Raw genomic sequence first — 24,165 nt, forward strand, 5'->3', positions numbered from 1 at the left:
ACATGAGGGTGAGTAAATGATGAGAGAATTATCATTTTGTCATTTTTTGTCTACACCCTGCCTTACCCAGTAACGGTGGCCCCAGCAGCACAGGTCCACACTCCACGATGGTGACCAACCCGACAGCACTGGAGAATCTCTGAGTGCCCACCAGGTCCATGAGAGTCTCAAACAGCACAGAACTGAGCCAGCCGAACGCCACACCGAAAAACACTGCATAAATGGCAAAACCCAAATAATCGGTGGAGAATGGCGCCATCAAGTGGCAGATGCCATTATACAGCACAGATGCTGCGAAGAAGTACTGTATGCGAGGACGGACCCAGCGTGTGTTGGCCAGCAGGCCCATGGATGGCCGAGCGATCATGTCAGTGAAGGCCAGGATGGACAACAAGAACGCAGCCTTATCCTTGGAAATGTCTTTACTCTTCGCGTAGTTACTGAGGAACACAAGGGGTGCGAAGAGGCCGAAAAACATGATGACGTTTCCGAGCAGGTACAGCAAGAAGCCTCGGTGGGTAAACAGGGTCAGATCCAGAAAGCTGTTGACGGTCTGAAGGCATGTTTTTTTCTCTTGAAGTTTGGGTTCGCCATCCTCTTTTGGAATGGCAGGTTGTGGTTTTGGTCCGATGGGTCGCATTAGCGACCCCGCAACACAGCAGTTTAGCAAAGCTCCTCCCAGGATGAGGAAACTGCCCCTCCATCCGAAATATTCAAACAGCCAGCTGTTCAACGGGGCCAGGGTGGACAAGAACACTGGGCTGCCCGCCATCGCGATGCCATTAGCTATTGGCCGCCGCTTGTAAAAGTATTTGCCAATCATGGTCAACGCTGGATTCAGATTAAAAGCCAAACCCAGTCCTAGAAACAGAGGAGAGGAGAGAAAGCTTGTACGCATGATTCAGAAAGTGAATTTGTAACTTTCATTATTTAATTGTACTCACCCTGTCTTCATGATCAGTGTCATTCAATGCACTTACCGCCTATAACTCCCACACAGAAGTAAAGACCCTCTACTGTGTTACAGAAGGATGCTGCGACTAATCCTGAGCCAGACAGAACCCCTCCAGCCATCATGATTGGTCGACTACCATATTTATTCACCAGAATACTGCTGATTGGTCCTGTTGAGAAAAAACAAGTTGGTTTTAAATAAAAATAAAATACATCTGACATAATATGTCTAATTACAGTTTAAACTGATTTGTGTGATTATTTATTATTTATATAGCTAAATACAAATGAAATAAGACACTAGATTGGGTAACATTTTTGTAAACTTGATTAGTCCGGCTAACAGAAAACATGTGGGTAAAAAAAGAACGGTAAAAACAAACAAGCTAACCCTAAATTTGCAACCCACTGTGATATTTTATAAAAATATTATTTAAAAAATTGTAAATTTAAATTTGTTTATCTAATGCTTAGAAAATAGGTAAATAAGCAAATAGTTTTAAACTGTATTCATTTATTTAGCTAAATAAAAATAAAATTAATAACACACATCACCCTGTGTAACAGGGTTGCAAAAAATTGTAAACATCTTATAATAACTAGAATTTTTTTTGTTTTGTTAATTTGACCCCCTGAGGTTGACAATCAACATCACCAACCATTTGTTGAAAAAGAAAAACCACTTTAAGAGTTTTAGGCTACATTTTGTACCCTTTAAATGTTCCACCACAAGATGGCATCACAGTCATTCACACCACTGACTGTTTCAAAGCAAGACTCCAGGAGGACACAGGAGACGATTCAGAGGAAGGAAACTTCACTACATGGCATGTGATCAACTGAGGTTGTGTGAGGGAGAAAAACTTAAATCAGCAGAATGAAGCTGACCCAAAGTGATCAGAACAGGAACAGACTATTCATTTCAGTAAACATGGCTCAAACATTATGGAAAGCAGACAAAACAAGCAGCCTAATGGTGCCTTCACGTGCTATGGTAATTATGATAAATACCAAAAGCCGACGTGGAAAATGCACATGAACACCCCCTCATGTGGTATTTTCCACTGGGCAGCTCGTAGAATATTTTGATGCACGAGTTGCCAAGATGAGATAACCTTTGACCTTTTCAAAATGGCGGAGAGCAACGCAAGAGTCGTGAATACTGTTAGCGGATAGTTTTTGTAGCCTATACAATGTTGTGTCATTAACGATTGTAATATAATGCGTTAACACTCAATTTTCATCTTAGGGTTAGGGTTAGGGTTACCTAACAAAAGCACTTGAACACAACACACTGGTAAATACCAGTTCACAAGTGGAAAATATCATCTTTTCCATAGCACGTGAAGGCAGCATAATACAACCTTCCTTTCTTCGACAGAATTAGGAGTTCCCACACAAATACACAATTTCAAGATTTAATAAGCGGTTTCAAAGATATACAGTGAACATTTCTGAGCTGTACTGTGCAACACAGAAGACAACAATACAAGTACAAGAAAGAGCATTCAGAAACAAAAAGAACTCGGCTATTTCTTCCTCTTTTTCTTGGTGAATAAATCAACTGCTTCATCAGTGCAGTGCTCTTCTTGTGAAAGGCCCCATTTAGAGCAGCGTCACCCTTAAAGGACTAGTTCACCCAAAAATTAAGATAATTTTGATGAAATTAGAGAGGTTTCTGACCAATGTTCCCTCTAATTTTTTTTCTTGCCGGGCAAAACTTCTCTATTGGGCAGACATTTTTCGCCACCTGAGCAAAAACATACTTTATTTCTGACCTGGACAGCATACGTAGAAACAATGGTTTCAACATGCAGTTGTAACTTTTAACTTGAATGGGCCATTTCTATTGTATTTGAGCCTTATTAGTATTAAATCATATTTTTGAAAACAATCAGTTAATTCACTAGTTAAGTCACTAAATTAAGGTTACCTTTTAGGTTACCCGAGAATCTTTTTTTACAGTGCTGTTAACTGTTTTAACTATTTACAAAATCTTCTGCACTGTTCAATTCTTTACAATAATGTAATATAGTATGAAAAAAATTTAAGTATTTGAAGTGACATCATATATCAGTTTAAATGCTTCAATTTGTTTTCAATATTATATTATAATATGAAAATAAACTGAAGCATTTAAATAGATCTAATAGCTAAATATTTTCAAGAAAAAGTGAATGTGAACTTTTAATCTAAACATCCCTGAAACCCTTAAATTTGATTCACATGTCTTTGCATTTCTAATTGCCTCTCGTATTTGTTATTCAAATATTGGTTATTTGGTTCGCAAACATGACAGTATTCTTACCGCGACAGATTTCACTGGCTGCAACTTTCGATGAAACCTGTAAACTGCTCTCACCGGTTTTTACTCTGCCCACGCATTTCGCATCTGTCCTCTACGTGGCATTTTATTCTTTCTGCGCGGCCGCAGCATCAGAAGTGCGGAAAAAAGAAGACTATCTTGGATTTCATCAAAAATATCTTAATTTGTGTTCTGAAGATGAACAAAGATCTTACAGGTTTGGAACGACATGAGGCTGAGTAATTAATGACAGAATTTAATTTTTTTGGCCGAACTAACCCTTTTAAGCAGGGGAGCTCAACCCTGCTCCTGCTGATCGACTGTCCTGCACAGTTCATCTCCAACCCAAATCAAACACACCTGCCTTTAATTTTCAAGTGATCCTGAAGACCTTAATTGGTTGCTTCAGGTGTGTTTGATTAGGGTTGGAGATGAATTGTGCAGGACAGTCGATCAGCAGGAGCAGGATTGGGCACCCCTGCTTTAAAGCAATCAAAGTTGGATAACTTTAAAATGAGGTTTGGTCACGGTAAGACTTTTAAACAAACAGACACAGAAAAGAAGGAGAATCTGAGAATCCATCACAGAGCTATTGAGAGAATCTAGCTCCATAAAAGTCATAGCATATAATTTTGTGTACACACAACCCAAGCTAATGATAACATGTCAAGGTAATGTAGCTTTAAAAAAAGACTTGATAGATAATTCCTTATAGTACACATAAAAGTAAAGACAAAAAGCACTAAAACTACTATAAATTCTTTATGTTTGCAAAATTTTAGTTGTAAATATCTGCAAAATGTACATGTGCTGGTTCGCCATAAAAGCTCATTTATCATCAGGAGGAGGAACTTTCCCGTATTTTCCATGCAGCCAATCAGAGTTCAAAGCAATTTGTCTGTCCCCCAGTCACATTCCTTGAATTAATTTATTCTGACAGGCTTTGTGTAGCACCAAACAGGCCATCCTTTCCAGCCCACCAAAAAGGGGGGGAAAAAAGACAAAAACAGCAGTGATTCAAATACACACATACACGATTATATAAACTGGTTCAGAAACACGGTAGTCAGAAGAGGAATTTTTTTTTTTTTTTTTTGATATTCAGTCTGAGAGCTACTTGTAAAGTATTTTTTGCAGTTTTAGAGAGATAATTTAAAATTTACAGGAGCACAGCAGTGTGATTCTCACAAACACTGGAGAAAACTCGAACACTCTAAAAGGACGAAAACACCCACAGATCACACAGTGTTATGTTTTTACACTCATACAACAGTAAGAAAGACAATCAGATCGGAGCTCATCTTGAACACGTCTTTACTGCGCAATTGCAACAATCACATTCAACACTAGAGTGTGCAGATGCAAAATAACTTTTTAGTTATTGACTCAATTCACAACAGTTCCTCTCCTCCAGCCTTGATGTACTCACTTCCGATGTTTTGAAAAGAAATAACCTGTGTTGCTGTTGCATCCAAAAGTTAGTACCATGTTGGTGTAAGTGAGGGGCCCAGTCTTAAGCCCTATTCGCACGGGATTAGTATTACCCCTGGACCTCTGTATTTAAGAAATTACCCCGTTTTTGGTGGCTCATTCACACGGGCAAATAAATATTTGTAATTCCCTCGAGTTTACGGACTTTACAGCGTGCGCCCACTAGGGCTGTCAACGAATATTCTAAATTCGAATATATATTCGAATAGTTTTAAAAAACAGAAATTCGAACGTGAAAATTAATATTCGAATGTGAATTTCGAATATGGAAAAACACGCCCGCGGAAGCAGAGGCGCGGCTGTCTGCTTTGCGAGTGGGCGCGCGCGCTGCCTGAAGCCTTGTTTATACTTTCGCCTGTCTCCGCAGCGCGAGTCTCCGCAGACTGCGCGCGCACCTCCCCCAAACGGACGAGGCGTTTATACTCGACGCGCTCGCCGTTGTACTATTCTTTGAAACGATAGGGGGCGATTCGCGCTCGTGCGGACGCGTCGAGTATAAACAAGACTTGAGGGACAGGTCACACGAGTCGCACTGTCTAGCACAGCGTCACTGCTGAAAGTTGACAGTGCACTAAAAGACAATGGAATAAATTGCAGTCAGTTTTTCCATTTTTAATACAAGCACCAATAATGTAAGTAGCCTTTTTCTTTTTTAATAGCACTTTATTTTTTATGAACCTCAGGGTAAAAGTTCTTTGTTGTCACATTTCTCGGAATTGTGTGCCTCATTTTATTTAAAGTTAACAGAAAAGTTCCATGTTTACCACAGCTCGCTCGGAGCGTTCAATGTCGGTTCTATACTGTAAAACTTAAATTAATGTTAATACATTTGTTTCAATCACTGAATGAAGCCTGCTATATTTGGGGCAAGAGTCGCGACCTTAAATTGCTTGCACAAAACTCTTGATCAGCACTCAACGTGTGCTTATTGTTGTTCATTTTACCGTTATGACCAGAGAGAGCGTGAGCGCGAGGGAGCGAGAGAGAGAGAGCCTGCGAGTGAGCGAGACTGAGGTCTGCGGTCTTGGCCATTAGTTTATTTACTTGGTTTTGTGTTGGTAATACATTGTCAAATATGTTTAAACTTAAATTAACTACCTATACAAGTTATGTATGTCTCTTTGTATTAATTTGTCCTGTTATTGACGTAATGCGCGTCATTGAAAAAATGCGCAACCAGATGTTCGAATAGTTCGAATATTCGTGTGTTTTTTAGAGGGAATATTCGAACGTCATTTTTGAGCAATTTTGACAGCCCTAGCGCCCACCTATTCACACTTCACTAGCTGAACGTGCTGAAACGAAGATCGCGCTGCAGTATTGCAATTCAAAAAAAGAACTTATTTAAAACCAATTTATTTGAGAAATATATGATATATATTATAGAATATGATATTATTGTATAAATATATAATATATCTCCTTTTTATTTTATTCTTTGTCCATATTTACAACAAGCCTGCCTGAAGAAGGTATTATAAATACCGAAACGTCGCGATAGGCTTGTTTTTCTATTCATTTTATTTGGTTTATTTCATTTTATATCATTTTTACTCTTTCACACTTTGATTTCTTGAGATACTTACGTCTTTAGAGGCCGTGTGAGACAAATAAATGCTCCACGATACAGACTACTAAATTACACTACCACAAAAAGAGTCCAAACTTTCCAAAAGAGCTTCCATGTTGCGCCAAAATACTTAATTTGACGTTTCCATGACAACGGTCCGAGTTGAGCTTCTGGATCACGTCTTCACTGTAGTTTGTTTTCTCTTTTGCAGCACTTCATAGTTTTTATTGGAGAAAAACTATAATCGGATTGGAGTGGAGCATATCGAGAAATTTTATTGTTAATATAGTTTTAATACAGACGTAAAATGGACTGTTAAACGGCCCATAATGGTTATTACGTTCTTTAGGAAACGATAGGCTCACAGAAAAACAGCCCAAATCACAGACATGGGGATTCGCACGGGACTGGTATTATCAGAGGACCCCTGTGTTGGCCGAAATACGGTAGGTCATTTTCGGGGGAATTTTTACAGACATTTTTACAGACATGGCAGATTCGCACGGGATAAAAATCACAGACGACCTCTGCGATTATTACAAATTACCGGAGGTCCCTAGGTAATACTAATCCAGTGCGAATAGGGCTTTAGTCAATATTTTACCTGGTTGCCACTTTTGGTGTGATTTTTCTATAGTCTCTAGCAAGCAAATATTGATCCAACTTGCAAGGTCCTGAGTATGGATCATTTTGGGATTTTGGCTACACTGCTTAGTTTGCACGTCGGCACAAGTCAGATTTGCGTAAGTCTTGGCGTTAACAAAGACTTCTTCCCATAAAGAGTGTGGCTGGAGACTGACCTGTGGTTGCGTGAGCGGAGTTCCTATGGGCCAAAAGAAAGTTTGCAATCTTTTCTCGCAGTGGCACTCTCCTTCCTTTTATTCTTTGTCCATATTTACAACAAGCCTGCCTGAAGAAGGTATTATAAATACCGAAACGTCGCGATAGGCTTGTTTTTCTATTCATTTTATTTGGTTTATTTCATTTTATATCATTTTTACTCTTTCACACTTTGATTTCTTGAGATACTTACAGGATGGACGTCTTTAGAGGCCGTATTCAGGGACTGAATTTTTGAATCTGTTGTTGGATCTGTGACACCCAGAACAGTTTTAGCTAGATCTTCAATTTGGCGATCTAGTCTAGGCCACCAAATATAGCTTCTGGCCAGGCTTTTCATTTGAACAACAACTAAATGTCCTTTGTGTAAGGCAGTGAATACTTTGCACACTCAACTCGGTACTCCACATGACACATCCTTGTGTTACAGAAAGCTGCTCACGGTGGTTTGAGTAGTCTGGAAGTTGTGGATCTCCTCTAGCTGGCCATCCTTTCATGTTTAGGTCAAACACTTTGGCCATTACAGGATCTTGAATTGCCTCCCTTTGTATTCGAGCACTTGTGACAGGTAATGGTTCCATTTGAGCGATGTGAAACATATCAGTGACATCTTTGACATCATCTAGGTTCTCCTGAGGAAGACGCAACAATCCATCTGCATTGCCATGGTGCTTTGTGCCCTTGAACTCAATTGAATAGTCATGACCACCAAGAAACAATACCAAACGCTGTAGTCGTGCTGTTGCCATCACCGGAACACTTAAAGTCACCACAGACACTTACATCACCACTTTTCTTGACAATTGGAACTATAGGTGTAGCCCAGTCAGTCCAGCTTACTTTAGACAGAATTCCTTGGTCTTCTAGTCATTTTAGCTCAGCCTCCACTTTTGGGCGTACCGAATATGGTACAGGCCGTGCCTTGTGAAATTTTGGCTGCAAACCAGTCTCAATAGTAAGCCTTGCTTTAACGCATTTAAATGTTCCAATGCCATCTTAGAAAACCTGTGAGGATTGCGCAAGCACATGCTCTAGTTTGTCCTGCACATAGCACAATGCTACCTTGGGGGTAACTCGCATGTCTTTTATGGACTGCCAATTGAGCCGAATGCCATTCACATCCAAATAAGGGTACTCCACCCTTTTTCAGCACATAATGATCTAAAACACACCTTTTGTTTTCACATTTTGGTCTGACTCATAATTTTCCCATGGGTGCAATTTTCACACCTGTGTAGGTCTTGATCATTACTCAAGTGCATTTTAGCTTAGGTTTGTCGAAATTGTCTTTGTAATCCGTGTATGATAATATTGACAGCACTGATCCTGCATCAAGTTCCATCTTCAATTTTACCCATTCAATAATTGGAGTCACCCAGATCATTTTGTGGTCCGTCTCTTTAAGGGAATGCAGCTCAATGTATGACAAGCCTGCCATATCAGCAATTGCAATTATCGCATTCAACACTAGAGTGCGCAGATGCAGAATACCTTTTTAGTTACTGACTCAATACATGACACAAAGAGATATTATATTACATAAATTCAATAAGTGCTGATATGAGTCAAGACAAGTGTCCAAACCTTGAATAAAAGTAAAGGACAAAAGGGCCACCACACTAGATTTTGTGTTCAAATCAATTTCTTTCATTCACTCATATACAAAAGCATATGTACAGAACATGATTTTAAAAATGCTGAGTTGTTTCAGCCCATGTTTAGGTCAAATATGGACAAAAATGTTTGGTTTGTCCATATTTTACCCAAACATGGGCTTAAACAACCCAGCATTTTTTTAAAGAGCGGGGTTCATGTGGAAACAAAGATCTTTTTTTTTTCTTTACCTGCAGCATGTCATGTGACCATTAACCGACATCAGAGAACTGTGAACAACTTATAATCCCAAGGGGAATTTTAAGTAAATATTTCAGGTTAAATGTGATCAGCAGACCAAAGTATGTTATAGAATATTCTCATTTTAGTGTGCCAAAGTTCACGTATGGTGAACTCTCACCTGCAAATTGTATGGCAACAATTTGTTTGACCAAGAGAGGGTCTAAAAGTCACAGATTGGTCAAATCAAAAGACAAACAAATTTTTGAAAGTTTAGACAATATAAACTTTACTCATTAGGAGAAGCTGCATGTTTGGCAATGTCAAGGGAGTATTTTTTGAATGCATCATTAATATTGTAATTTTTTATAAATGGCAGACAACATACGCTACAATTCAAAAGTTTAGGGATGTCACGATTTTTTCCAAATGTTTCTGAAAGAAGTCTGTTAATCTGACCAAGGCAGAATTTATTTGATAAAAAAACAAAACAAACAAAAACTCTAGTAAAAACGGAAATATTGTGAAATGTTAAAAGTCTTCAGTGTCACATTATCCTTCAGAAATCATTCTAATATGCTAATTTGGTTGTCAAAAAACATTTCTTATCAATGTTGAAAACGGTTGCGCTGCTTAATAGTTTTTTGTTAAGGATTCTTTGATAAACAGAAAGTTCAAAAGAACAGCATTTATGTTGCAAAAGATTTATATTTCAAATAATAAAATGTATTTACTGTCACTTTCGATCAATTTAATTTAATGCATCCTTGTTTATTAAAAGTATTTTAAAAAAGTATTTTAAAAAAAGTACTTTATCGAGAATAAAGTCAAGAAACTCTTCGAGAATAAAGTCAAGAAACTCTTCGAGAATAAAGTCAAGAAACTCTTCGAGAATAAAGTCAAGAAACTCTTCGAGAATAAAGTCAAGAAACTCTTCGAGAATAAAGTCGAAACATTACCAGAATACAGTCTTCTGTAGAAGTTGCGTGTGTGTGCATTCATAATGGCGCGCGTCCACTGGTGCATAGGGTGGGTTTCCAATTCTGAATTTTTTGTGTGTGTTTGTGTAAAGAAATGTGCTTGTGAAGTCGAACTGCCTCGGACATGGATCTACACAAAATTGTAGCTTTTTACTTTTATCTGGGCTTTCAACAAAAAGACAATTCGACAGGAGTGCCAATCTACCAGCATGCATTACCATGGCATTGCCTATAGACGAGCACACAGACTCCGCCGGAGTAGGTTCACAATCTGGTCGAAACTTTATGTGGCAGTGTTTTTGACGTATTTTCATGCTCGTCTATAATAGGCAACACTATCTGGGTCGAGAACACTTAACAGTAACCGCACTGTTTCCCTCTTCACCGTAAATAAGTTCTGGATACATTTTAAGTGCATCATTCTGTATCCAATAATTTGGCCGGATCCCGTGATTTCCTCAAATATAATAACCACTGGTGGTGGTTGAGGAGAGATAAATGCCTCATTCATTCATGCATTCATTCAAGCTGGATATCTTGATCCAGTCTGAAAAGTGTTTTCGCCTGTAGGCTAAAGTCTATTCCGGCGCAGTATATTTTATAACGTCCTATAGCCTAATGCCATGTTGGTAGACCTGAAGATTTTCCTTTTGTTGAAAGCCAAGATAAAAGTAAAAAGCTATTATTTTGTGTAGATCCAGTTTACACACAGACACACGCACACACACGAATGCCTGTGTGGCAATGTGAAATAACGGCAAGCACACACACGCAACTTCTACGGACGACTTTAATCTCGAAATGTTTCGACTTTAATCTTTTTTTTTTTCACTGATTTTTTATCTTTTTTTGTGGATTTTTTCCTTTTTTTACGTTGCGGTTCAGGGCTTCCGTATGAATGATACCATATAGCAGTGACATCATTTTGATTAGTGTGAACACCCCTTATGAAGAAAGAAGAAAAAAGAGGAATAGAAAGTAATTAAGATTGATTCATTCATTAGGTTACAGCACATGCTCACTTGCATCAACTCTTTACATTTATTAAACTACACTTTTCCTTTCAAACATTCACTTTTTTAATTCAGTCACATTTACAACAACTGGTTCACAAGAAAGAAAAAAGAAAAGAGCAACTATCTTTCTCTCCCCCTCCCCCGCTCTGCCTTTCTCGGATTATGGGTGACTGGAAGAGCCTCTTTGTTGAGTTCAGGCTACGTGCAAAGCAACATGAACCTAATGTAGTCAGTGTATATAACTGAGGTGGAAACCACAGACACGTTTGACACCAGGAAGTGACAGCATCAGTCTACAGTGTACTCAGCTACATTTTCTCTGACGTGGTAGTTGACTGCAAATATTAGTCATACTTGTGCAAGTTTGTATCCTCCCTAGTACAGTGTCAAGTGACTCTGCAACTTTTCAAACCTTAAACCAAAAATTCATAGAAGTAAAGAAGGGTGGTTTAACTGTCTAATAACAAATCAGCACAGCCTTCTGGGTGATTGCCTGTTAGAACATCAGGTACGAAAACTAGTTTAAACCTACATTTACCTAATCAGCTTAATTATATGAAAACCTGTTTAAACATACAGCTGTGTTTCAGATCTGACCTTATTTTACTCTACCAGAACACAGAAGAAACAAAACAGCTAGAGAGAGAGTTAAGGCTCGTTCACACCAAGAACAAGAACTCTAAAAATAACTCTATTAGTGTCCACACCAGCAGACGATATAAATGTTCGGTTTATTATAAGCGCGCACAGCGGTTTTGTCGTCTGCCACTTTAAATGCTTGAGCTCTTTAATGTTTGGCTGTCACTGTTTTTATGCTTTATCAGCTGGACAAAATCATTCTGAAAGTGATTCTAACAATATAGTTTCCCTTTGCTATTATCGTTATAGCTGTGGTGTGGTCTCAGCTATTCTCTTATATTTAGAATGATTTTTAGAACTATATCTTTATCGTTATCATCCTTGGTGTGTACGGGCCTTTACACAAAACTCAGAATTGAATCAGTCAGGTGGCTGGTGCGGAGACCTGGAGGGAAACGCATGCATTGAACTGCAGCACAGGCCTGTCTATTTTCCATCTGTTTCATGCCATGAATATTTAGATCACCTCTCAAAAGAAGGAAAACTAATTTATATGAACAAACCGCAAAGTTCTGGGCACTTTCGATCCATATCACCTACCTCAGTATTTCAATCATTACAAACAGTACGATATTCACACAGAATGCGTTTTTAAACAGGCAACTGCGCTGCTTTACCATAGTTTTTTCTATGCAAACATTTTCTTTATAATGGTTTTCTATGGGAAAAAGCTTAATCTACAATATAGCATGTTGCGTTCATTTTCGGCACAGCTGTTAGCAGGCACTAAAAACCCTCACAGATTACGTATTCAAGTAATTTTAGGTTTGAATGCTACAAGACAAAGCTGTGATCAAGTGGGTGAGATGTTTACTTGCTGTGCATTTAATGGGAAGCCCAATTACAAAGTATGCAAGTTTCATCACTAGAGGTTGTTTACTCAAAACAATAACAAAGATGTAACTTGATGATGCAGTGATGGAGAATAGAATCATGGGAGTTGTCGTGTTCACCTAATTCTGATACTGGTACCATTCTGATACATCGACCTGTAGACGAACCTGTTTGAGTGAGTGGGGGTTTGCATATTCATACTATACTAAATGATCCACGTATGCAAAATGAAGCAAGGGTGTAGAGTTACATTCAAGCTATTTTAAGGCATGAATAAATAAATAAATAAATAGTGTTTAAATGTACCATTTTGGTGATCAAAGATGAATTTTAAGGAATTAAATTATTGACAGGGGGACTTTAAGTACCAAGCAGGACAGAAGTGAAAGTAGTAAAACAAAACTGACCTCCCGCATACATGACCGCCAGCATGATTGATGAGATCCATGACACTTGGCTGCTGGTGGCATTGAAAATCACCTCGATCTCTTTGAAGAACACCGTAATGGATTTGGGGAAGGCATAGGAGAAGCCAATGCTGATAAAGGCCCCTACTACCACTGCCCAGCCCCAGCCGCCCTCGGGAGGAGTGTAGCCTACCGGCCCTCCTGTTGCTGGCGGCATCTTTACACACACACACACTGACGAGGATGATGTCGAAGAAGAGAAGAATCAGCTGAGCTTCAAGCAAACTGGATCAGTCTGTAAGGGGAAAAAGAGAAGGATTTAGAGAAGAAGGCACACAAGCATAGACTGAAATAAGAGGATTCACATGACAGATCTCAACCCTAACCCTGTGAACTGTGTCAGACACTGTTGTAGATCACACTGGACAAGATCCAATTCAGGGAAAGTTATCCACGCGGACAGAGCAAGAGTACAGCATGTGAATGAACAAAGCGTGAACAAAAACGCAAACAGCTTGTAGTTTGAGCGTAACTGCTATAGTTAGTTACTCTTTAACAGAGCTGATGTCAAAACACACAAACATACGAGACCTCATCAAAAGAAATCAAAAACATCAAAAGAAAGATGTTGGCACAAGTGCCTTCACACACAAACAGTCTTTTCTGTCTCTCTTAGCCTTTAGAGCAGAGAATAGGTTTATTTGAGCATGAAAGTCATGGTCTAGGCTGGTATTTGTGCTTGGAGGACTGAAGGCTAAATCACTGCCAGGGCCTCAGATAGGAGGAAGGGTCATATATCAGAGAGGATAAAACAGATGGGGGTAAGGAGTCCCATTTTAATTAAGTCCTTTCTTTGTTGCTTCAGGCAGAGCTTACCTGAGAACTCAAATAGCTGCTATGATGCAACTACTGTGAGGTAATGTGTGGGGTGACACGTGCACTTCAGGGGCTACCGTTTAAGCGAAGCACTGTTTTACTTGTTCAAAACAATCATAATAAAAATACATTTGATTATGTTAACATTACTCTGTGCCTTGTGGCTAATATGAGACACTTGTTGCACACTGCAGTAATCTAGATCGATATTCGAATATCATATTAATAAAAGATGGATGGCTTATGTTGCCAAAAGACATGCAATTATTTTAAAACATTGTATGGTGGAGAAAAAGCTGTATTACTGTTACTACAAATAAAGCTATTTTTTGATTATGCTATGTAAGCCACTTGACAAAATAGTGTTGTCTAATTTACTTTTTGGGTATAAACATGTAACTTGTGGTAAAAAAAAACAAAAAAAACAAGAGATTCAAACAATATTGTTGAGCTATGCAACAATTATAAGTTCTTTGGATTTAAACATTTTTGGAAACATTTGGTATAATGCAAGCACACAAGTCAACTAATTAACATTGTTCTAGTGTTTTTATTTTATTTTATATTTTAATAAAAAATGTTTACACATTGTGCCTTAAATGTGCCTCTGGTCATTGAACTTTTTAGATGAATGCCGTGGCTTTTTAGGTCAGGTAGAATCTGCGATCTCTGACCCAGTTTGTTTGTTTGCTGGCTTTCAATGCTGCAATTCGCTGTGTTTTCTGCCCGAGATGTCGAAATGCTATTGGGTATATTGGCAGTAGGCAGGATCACACATACCAAAACAAAAACAGACATTCCACCACGGAACACACATAAAAAAATAAAATAAAAAAATACTGGTTGTAACATTGTTTTTCTTAAAGTATGTGAACCTAGCATGTTTCCTAAATATCTGCGAACATATGGTATTTTTAAGTTTTAGCACAGGCCCCCAAAATGCCTCCATTGACTTCCATTGTATTTTTTGTGGAAGTCAATGGGAAACCAGTCTGTTTGGTTTCCAGCGTTCTTCAAAATATCTTCTTTTATGTTCCACAGAAAAAGAAAAAAAGAAAGAAAATAAAGTCATACAGGTTTGGATTGGAACGACGTGAGGGTGAATAAATCCTTTTAACCACATTAGTCTAGGTTATGTTATATGTCATGAGAAATCATGACAACGTAGTTTCATTTTGTGTTAAAACCGGTTTATTAATAATGTCATATGGTATTTGCAGAATCATGGGAATTGTCAAGGCCTGCTGTTGCATGTCTGAAGAAGCTAAAAGCATGAGAGTATGTTAGTACACTCAAGCCATTCAAAGGATGATGAGAGATTCAGCAGTTTTAGGTAATTGGTGAAATCGAGTGCAGTGAGCAGGGATTTTTGGCATAAATATTAGAGTGAGGGTTGTTTTTCAAGATAGCAGCTGACATTAACCAAACCAAACATTCAAGAGGGTTGAACTGAGACTAACAGTTACCGCACATTAAGCCAATACAAATATAAAAGATAACAAAATTAAGAGACTTGTCTATTTTAAAAGTGGGCGCACATATTGTTCTAGTGGGGAACGGCTCTTGTCATTCTGCCACTAGACACAGCGAAGACCTCTAGTCTCGAATAGCCAAACTTTTGACAAACAACAAAGTCTGATTCACACAGCAGAGTATCCTGCCCAAGAGCTGCTTACAGAAAAAACACCGCCTGACCGACATCCAAATTGTTATAAACAGCCAAAATACTGGAGAGTTGTGCAGATAACAATGAATGAGACGCTGAGACATCTAAGCAGCTGTTCGATCTTTAAGTATTACACATATCCCATCACTGCCAATACTGAAATGCAGAACACTTGTTTTGAGAAAGAAACTCCTGCTGAACTCAACATTTCTAAAGAGCAGCTTTCATTGGCGCCACACATAAACTTCTATTCTGCTTTATGCATCAACCTAAAACTTAGATTTTTCACAACTTTATGAATAGCCTATTAAAATCATTCAGATACCGCAAGCATTTGTGATATGCTTATCGCATTAAGTATATTTGCTATATTTCAATGTATTGTGCAGCCCTAAAAATAATAATAGGCCTAATAATAATAAATTTTATGGTCTTAAAGAATGAAATAATGGAGGCTTATGCTCCTTGGCTGACTGAAGGTTGTCATGAAAATGCTTGATGTATTTTGTACTAATGTTTGCATTAGAAAAAGTCCTGGGGTAAAATGTATTTTTTATTGAAAGTGCACCAACCCGTCGATAAAATTGAGAGTATTAGAATATCACAAATAAACAGATGGACAAGATTATGACGCATAATCCTTTAAATCTATTCCACCCTTCCACTACAAATTATAGCCCTATAGAACAGGGGTCGGCAAAGTAAGTTTGGCATTGGGCCAAAACATATTCAAAAAGGATAATTTAAGAAATTAATTGATGAAAAATGCAACTAGATTTGCCTGTGACAGACTGTTAAAAGTGTCTTTTGTAACTGGTAGTGAGCTCTGTGTTAAATCCTGTAGTAGGACAGTCATTAACAAAAAGCCACATTTGTGTGGCGGTGTCCGGGCTTTACACTGGATAAATGAATAAAGCAGTAGTGACACGGAACCTGCCAAGTATCTTCATTCACCAACTTGCAACACAGACCGCCTTGCTAAAACACATATGTGGGAGATGCAGAATGGATAAAAATGACTTGAATAAGCCCATTAATGTCATGTTTGAGTTATGCTCTTAACGAACTATGTTTTATTTCCTCTTTCCATATTGTGAATAATAAATGTGTATCATTTTAATTTGCTTGTAACACAATGGAGCCTAACTTATTGTAATAATTATTTGACGTAGCTTACTTTTTCACTCAGAATTATTCCTTGGCATCCTCACGTACTAAACTGCATTTTTTTTTTTGCGTGCTGGAGGTATGCTATTACGTCATGTGCAGAGTGATGTTTAAAATTTAAGCTGGTGAGAGATAATGGCACTATCAAAGAGTCTAAAGAGGAAAGTTGACAGCGAAAATAGGACATACAAAGAAGAATGGAAAGACGGGACGGGGGACGGGCCACAATGAGGGACGGGCCACAAATCAGTGAGTACAGTTTGCCAAACTGTGGGAACGGTTTTTGATTTTGATTTCATGTCAACTTGCATGTGACTGTTTCAATCCAGTATGTGATTTCATCTTGAATTGATGCCGTCAAATGTACAAACATCTGTGGTCAGACAAGCTCAAAGACACAGTAGCTGAATTGTTCTGGAAACAAACTGAGAATGGAGACTTGAGCATTGTGATCCCACATTCTCCAACTTCCTTGTGATGTTTTATGACTACAGACCAACCTCTGTTTGGTTTGCCAATGAAGTGATGCATTAACCCTTTCTCTTAATCCTAATTGGGCTGCAAATCTGTCAATCACCTTCACAACTTGCTTATTTTGATTTTTTTCACTGTACTACATACACACAAAACAACATTTCCTATGAGAAATACCAGACAGCACATAGGAAGTGAAACAGAGCTGCAATAAATGCTTACAAATTTCACTTGGATGCCCGTTTGCTTTTTCACTCGCGCACAATGAGCTAATGAAGACAATCACATGTCGACAAAACCCCTGAGTCTGGAAAAATCTGTAGGCTTGAGCACTTTAAAGTGCTGATCTGTTTCCTAACACACTCCATTGAGACCTGTGAGGGGCCAAAACCCCAGCAGAATACCAGATCAGCTGGAGCCAGATCAACTCATACATAAGACTTATGCATTCACCCGCTGTTCTTTTAATCCTCTGGAAACGTATGCATTTAATCTTACTTATAACTGGTACAGGAAAAATTAAGGTGTGTGTGTTGCGACCTCAAGATATCTAGCAAGATATCTAGCAAAAATAAGCATTTTTGTTTTCCGCTGACTTCGCATATATGCCCTTGTAAGGGCAGCGTAGCTTAACTGCCATAACGTTATTTATAAATCATTAATAAAGTGTGACAACCCAGCAAAAACAAATAAGCAAAGATTAATACTTCTGGTTACTGCAAAACCATGTTGTAATATTCAGGGGTCAGAAATGAATTTAAAATCAGTACAACGTTATTAAAACATCTACACAATGTATGCATCCACATCTATGTGGAAATCATGTTGGTTTAAAAACTGCTTGAACCATGACCATGTCTAAAATTAAATAGCCTGTAAATCTTCCAGAATGCTTCAGTATGGCCCAATTAAGTCTCTTTCCTCCTGAGACTGCAGTGTTGGACAGGCTGCTGGTTCAGCGGTCTCCTGAGAGTCTGTGGATGTCCTGAACTGCTCTCCAAAGTGGATCTGTGTATATCAGTCAGACTCTCAACCGAAGAGGTTATGGCCTAATATTTCTCTACTGGGAGCTGCAGGATATTGACTAGTCATAGGTTGAGAGATGATGGTCTTGTGCTTTTTACAACAGACAAGAGATCAGCACTAAAAGGAAGCAGATGTCCATTCTTACCCTCTCAGTGTAGGTCAGGTGTTACATTTAATCTAAAGTTAAGTCAGAATGGTTGACTAGTTGGTCAATAGATGATCCATCATCAGCCAGCATTAATTAAATCCCATTAAACATGGATCATTTTGCATACACACCATGATAGTGTTATTCCATATTCTGTTCACATTTTCAATGGATTTTCACTTTGCTCTCTGAAACTTAAAGGGATACTACACCGATTAGCATTAAAGGGATAGTTCACTTTGAAATTAATTTTGGTATGTTTTAGCTTACCTCAAGGGCATCCAAGATGTAGGTGTCTTTTTTTCCGCAGTAGTTTCAATTTTGATATTTTTAGGTCAAACCGTTCTTGTCTGTCAGTCATAATGCAGGTCTATGGTCATTATCTCAAAACACAAGCACAGAGTCCAAATTAAAACAATTCCCCGTCGTCCAAATTAAACAATTCCCCATCGTAAGTACACATTGATGGCCTAAGACACGAAACGAGCGGTTTGTGTGAGAAAACGAACAGTATTTATATAGTTTTTACCACTTATACGCAGCCATGTCGAAGTGATCTGATCTGACGTGTGCGCAGACTGGTGCATAGATATATACACACTAGATGTCGCCTTGTCTACGGCAGTTCATTGAACGAATGTCTTTAAGGCGACATCTAGTGTATATATCTATGCACCAGTCTGCGTACACGTCAGATCAGATCACTTCGACATGGCTGCGTATAAGTGGTAAAAACGATATATACTGTTCGTTTTCTCACACAAACCGCTCGTTTCGTGTCTTAGGCCATCAATGTGTACTTACGATGGGGAATTGTTTAATTTGGACGACGGCGAATTGTTTTAATTTGGACTCTGTGCATGTGTTTTGAGATAATGACCATAGACCTGCATTATATGACTGACAGACAAGAACGGTTTGACCTAAAAATATCAAAATTGAAACTACTGCGGAAAAAAAGACACCTAAATCTTGGATGCCCTTGAGGTAAGCTAAAACATACCAAAAATGTATTTCAAAGTGAACTATCCCTTTAAGCTTTGCATTGGTAGAAACCCGGTAATATTTTCGAATGACCGTGCTTCCCTCCCTCATGTTCCCCTGAGATGAGAGATTTCTGTATTGTGTGTCTGGAAAAAAAACTCAGATGAGGCAAAAATCGTCATTTTGCGTCATCGGAGGCTTTTTTGGCCAGAGGCTAGAGACTACAGCCAGTAGTAGGAGCTAGTTCCACATGTTTTTAACCCACCCATAGGGGGTGGCATCTCATGATAAAACTGCGTCTTTTCAGTTTTGAGTCAACTAGTGGCCTAGTTGTATAATTTCTTCTGATACTGCCCTCTGTAACCAGTAGGCGTGGCTTGGGAGTGGCCTCGTAGGGCAGCGAAGCAAGTGCATTTTGGGAGATGTTGTCTTTCATCCACATGAGCCAAAAATAAATTTTCTGGCTTTTCTCAATCTAGAAGGCACCAACTTCTAAAATAATTTCACATTTCTACTACATAAAATGACCCAATTTAAATACACATTCATCTTTCCAGCGGTGAAATACCCCTTTAAATGTAATTATGACATTTTAAGTGAAATTCTTTGGAGACTGAAATGTCAGTTCATGCTTTTCAATTTAAATCAAATCTGTTTCTCAACAGGCCAATCAAACAGGTACGTTTTTCAGAGCAGCCTGATTTAAATGTTCTTATAATTCAGGACACAACAGGTATTCATCGCAATGCATGGTGGCTAGGGAAGAATACCGGTGGTACAGGAATAAAAATAGTTTGTGAATTCACAATAGAGTGTCTACTACTCTGTGTGTAGGGAGCAGCGGCACTGAACGCAAATTTTACAAGATGAGATTATTGTCAATGACACTCAGGGATCTGTTGCGCACCAAATCCTCCGCCGTCGCCATCATTCTTCTCATCTTTCCTTACTCTCATCACGTAATAAGTGAAATCTGACTCCTGCTGTATGGAGCAGAGCAGATGCTTTCAGTTTATAATTGTAGCATCCTTTGTCCAATTAAACAAAATGGTTTTTATTTCTACAAAAAGCAAAACGACAGTGGGGCCAGTGCCATGTGTTGAAGGCCAAGTATGGTAACCCATACCATTTTGCTGTGGCGCCCAGGGAGCGATTAGGGGTTAGGTGCCTTGCTCAAGGCCACCTCAGTCATTTCCTGTCAGTATTGAGAATCAAACCCGCAACCTTTGGGTTACCAGTCTGACTCTAACCATTAGGCCACGATGGCAACGACTGCGTTGGGCAAGTAATGTAAACGGTGTATGGCCGAATACTGTGTAACACCAACTATCGCAGAAAGTCTCATATTAACTTGACAGGTAGTTAAAAATAAGTACTCTGGTGATTAATCTGTCAAGTACTCAAGTACACAAAATGATAAGAATGCATATATCCCTCGTTTTGCATGGCTTAATGGTTAAATAAGTCTGAAAAAAATATCACTTCCTATACTAGGGCTGCACGATATATCGAAATTATTGAAATATTGCAAATGTACATATCGTAATATGCATATCGAGCTTTGCATAGCCTAATCGCAACGGCTTGCGATATCTGAATCATTTTAATAGGCTACTACAAAAAGTTGCGAAAAGTCAAAGTTTCAGGTCGACTCCTATAGCAAAGAATAGACTGGGCACATGACTGTTACTTGTGTGTGATTTGCTTGACGTTAAAAAGAGTTAAGCTCAATAAGCTGCAGAAAACAACTCACTGCAGTACTCACACTGTCTGACAATTTAAATAGCATTTAAATAGTTTTTGTTTTGTTTGTTTAAATTGATGTTAAAATGACATTTGTCAGATTTGTGACATTACTATTTATGTAAAGCTAAAACACTGCTGTTCACTTTCAGAAGCTGTGATGCTTTCCTTTCTCAGAAAGAATGTGAAACATATATTGGTTATTTCATTTTCAGTTTTTAAATATATTTAAAATATAATTTAAATATATTATACACATTTAAAGCAATATTGTATCGCATATCGAATATCACATTATTTAAAGGGATACTTCACCTCTGGAAAGATGATTGTGTATTTAAAATAGGTCATTTACGTAGAAGAAATGTGAACTTATTTTTTAATTTGGAGCTTTCTAGACTGAGAAAAGCCAGAAAATGTATCCTTGGCTTATGTGGATGAAAGACAACAACTCCCAGAATGCACTTGCTTCGCTGCCCTAGGAGGCCACTCCCAAGCCACACCTACTGGTAAGAGAGCGCAGTTGAAAACAACAAGGCTAGGCTACTAGTGAGTCTCCGTGACGAGTTTGCCCGGGATTTCGAGATCGCCCAAAATGTCCGGGATTCGGCTTTTGCGTTCTACAGACGCCATTCATTATGTTTACTGTGGCGAGCAGGACGAGGCTGAGGGGCGCGGGAGAACGGCGCGAGGCCGGTGGCGTGATTACTGAGACGCAACGGTCTCTTATCTCTCACGGAGGAGCGGGAATTTTCTTAGCAATGTTAAAACGCACATCAACCGATCACTTGTTTAGCGTTCATGTAAACACTACATTCAGATTCACCAATCGGAATGAATTCAGTTAGATTGAAACAAAAGGTGTGCATGTAAACAATGAATGGCGACTGCAGTAAGCAAAAGCCGAATCCCGGACATTTTGGACGATCTTGACGGCCGGACATGTCCGGTAAAAGGGGGATGGTAACCCCTACTACTCAGCTTTCTCCTACTACTCCGCTTTCTCCAAGAGCCTGCTAGCTTAGCTTCCAAAGAAAGACGGCCGACACTGTGTGTACATTCTGTGAGTGACATCCCACCCTATATGGGCGAGTTGAAAACATGCGGGACAGACCCTACTACTGGCTGTAGTCTTTAGCCTGGCCAAAAAATCCTCCGATGACGCAAAATGACGATTTTTGCGTCATCGGAGGATTTTTTCCAGACAAAAAATACATAAATCTCTCATCTCAGGGGGATATGAGGGTGGAAAGCACGGTAATTCGAAAAAACTACAGGTTTTCTACTAATACAAAGCTTAATGCTAAATCCTGAAGTATCCCTTTAACAAGTAATCACATATCGCATTTTTCTTCACTATCGTGCAGCCCTCCTTCCTACGTTGTCCCTGATACATAATCTCCATTTGTTACACAGGTGACATTTAGTCTACCTTCCAAACGCCATATGGTTCTTAACATAAGTTTGTAGATCTGGATCTTCCTATGAACATCAGTCCTCTCTGGCACTGAACAAAACAGATCACTACAAATAAACCCATCATAAAACATCAACTTTATATATGCTAGACACGAGTATGCATTTCTGAGATGCTCAAAAGAATAACAAAATCTCAAGAATTTTAAATAGATTGCCTTACTGAATATAAATAAACCTTCAATTCAACCTCCATCAAAACATCTGTAAACATTAAATGCATCTTCCGTTGGAATGTTTAAAAGAAAGAACATTAATGCAGAAAGTAGGGGTGTAACGATACACAAAACTGACGGTTCGGTACGTCCCACGGTTTTGACGTCTCGGTTCGGTTCGGTTCGGTTCATTTAGGTGGAGTGGGGGGTTTAGAAAGCTAAAATTGTTTTTGTTTTTAAACAGATAATTTAATTAACAAATTGTGTCCTTGTCTTTAAATTAATTCAATTACAAGTAAACGTTTCGCAAGGATAAAACTAATTATCTGCTAATGCTGTAAACTATATAGGAGCCCTTACTTGCACATTACTATAACATTAAAGCTTAACAACAGAGCCAAGACTTTTAGCCTAAATTCAGTTGCTATTTATTTTTAGATATAATAATAATCAACACTCAAGTAACAAATTGTATGAAAACATGTAAACTGCACATAAGGCAGTTTTTACATTAACATATGTTTTTACTCTAATTTATTATTGAAATATAATAATTTACACAGTTGCTGTCATTTTCATGACAGATATTTTAAACATACATAAAATAATCAAGATGTCATTAACAGGTTAAGTAAAATATAATATATAGGCTAATATAGTGCATTTATTTAGTGAAAGAGTTCATTTCCTTAGCAAACCAACAAGCTGTGGACACTGAATGACTTGCCTGAGGTAAATAAAGCTATTTGAAAAAAGAAGCGTTTTATTGACATATTTCCGCTGTTGAAACACTGACTGAGCGATTACACGAGTTATGATGCCTTTCAGTATACTGTATCTTTCAACATACCTTCAGGTGTCCATTCATGTTTATTCTGTAACTGAGGAAGAGAATCGCGTTTACTCGCGCTCCGCGCTGCCGCTTGAAATGAGGAGCCTAGTAGCCTACGGTGATCTGTCACGCCACATCAAAGAGCGCCAAAACGACATTTAATGTTTGAATTTCGTCATCAAATAGACAGAATTTGAAAGATTACACCTTGCTTATTATCGAATGTAACAAAACACTGAGCTTATTGCGATTAAATGTGGTTAATGGTGGTTAGGCAACGCTGTATTCGTTGTGTACACATAAGACATGAGGTCCAATGAGCCGGGACAGCAGGGGGCGGGGCGGGCGTGTTCGGTACGCCATGAGAGTATCGCGATTCGTATCGTGGGTGGTGTATCGCGGTTTTTCGGTTCGGTTCGAATATCGTTACACCCCTAGCAGAAAGGCCAATGACAGTGTAAAAAGAGAAAGCATGGTAGATAAACAAAAGAAACGTAGTCACCCACTTAGAGACTATGAGACTTTAGATATGGCCAATTACAGCTGTCTAGACTAGAGCTCTGGTCTGGTCAACCAGTTTACAGCTGCCATTATAATGAGAGCCCTCAGCTATGTTCAGAAGAATATACTATTCTTACTATAGCTGCATTAAAGGTTGTATCAGTGATTTCAGGCCCCAAAAAAATAATTAGCACATTCATCTAATCTTTCCTAACGATCCGCTAGCTGCCCGCCCCATAAGCATGCCG

General features: G+C 38.6%; 1 protein-coding gene across 2 annotated transcripts in view; it reads right to left on the reverse strand.

Moving 5' to 3' along the window:
* Nucleotides 1–24,165, reverse strand: part of slc16a1b (solute carrier family 16 member 1b) — a 34,919-nt gene that overhangs the window by 4,204 nt on the left and 6,550 nt on the right. The window contains exons 1-4 of one of the 2 annotated variants that reach the window (XM_082188630.1): nt 13,256–13,376; nt 12,870–13,164; nt 981–1,124; nt 67–861 (exon numbers count right to left, since the gene is read on the reverse strand). In XM_082188630.1, coding sequence (XP_082044756.1) covers nt 67–861; nt 981–1,124; nt 12,870–13,086 — 1,156 coding nt within the window. In that variant the 5' untranslated portion in view covers nt 13,087–13,164; nt 13,256–13,376. Of the gene's footprint in view, nt 1–66; nt 862–980; nt 1,125–12,869; nt 13,165–13,255; nt 13,377–24,165 lie in introns of those variants that run through there. The other variant, XM_082188629.1, reaches the window with a different exon arrangement.

This window comes from Leuciscus leuciscus, assembly GCF_965113295.1.
Source record: "Leuciscus leuciscus genome assembly, chromosome: 13".
NCBI classification, from domain to species: Eukaryota; Metazoa; Chordata; class Actinopteri; order Cypriniformes; family Leuciscidae; genus Leuciscus; species Leuciscus leuciscus.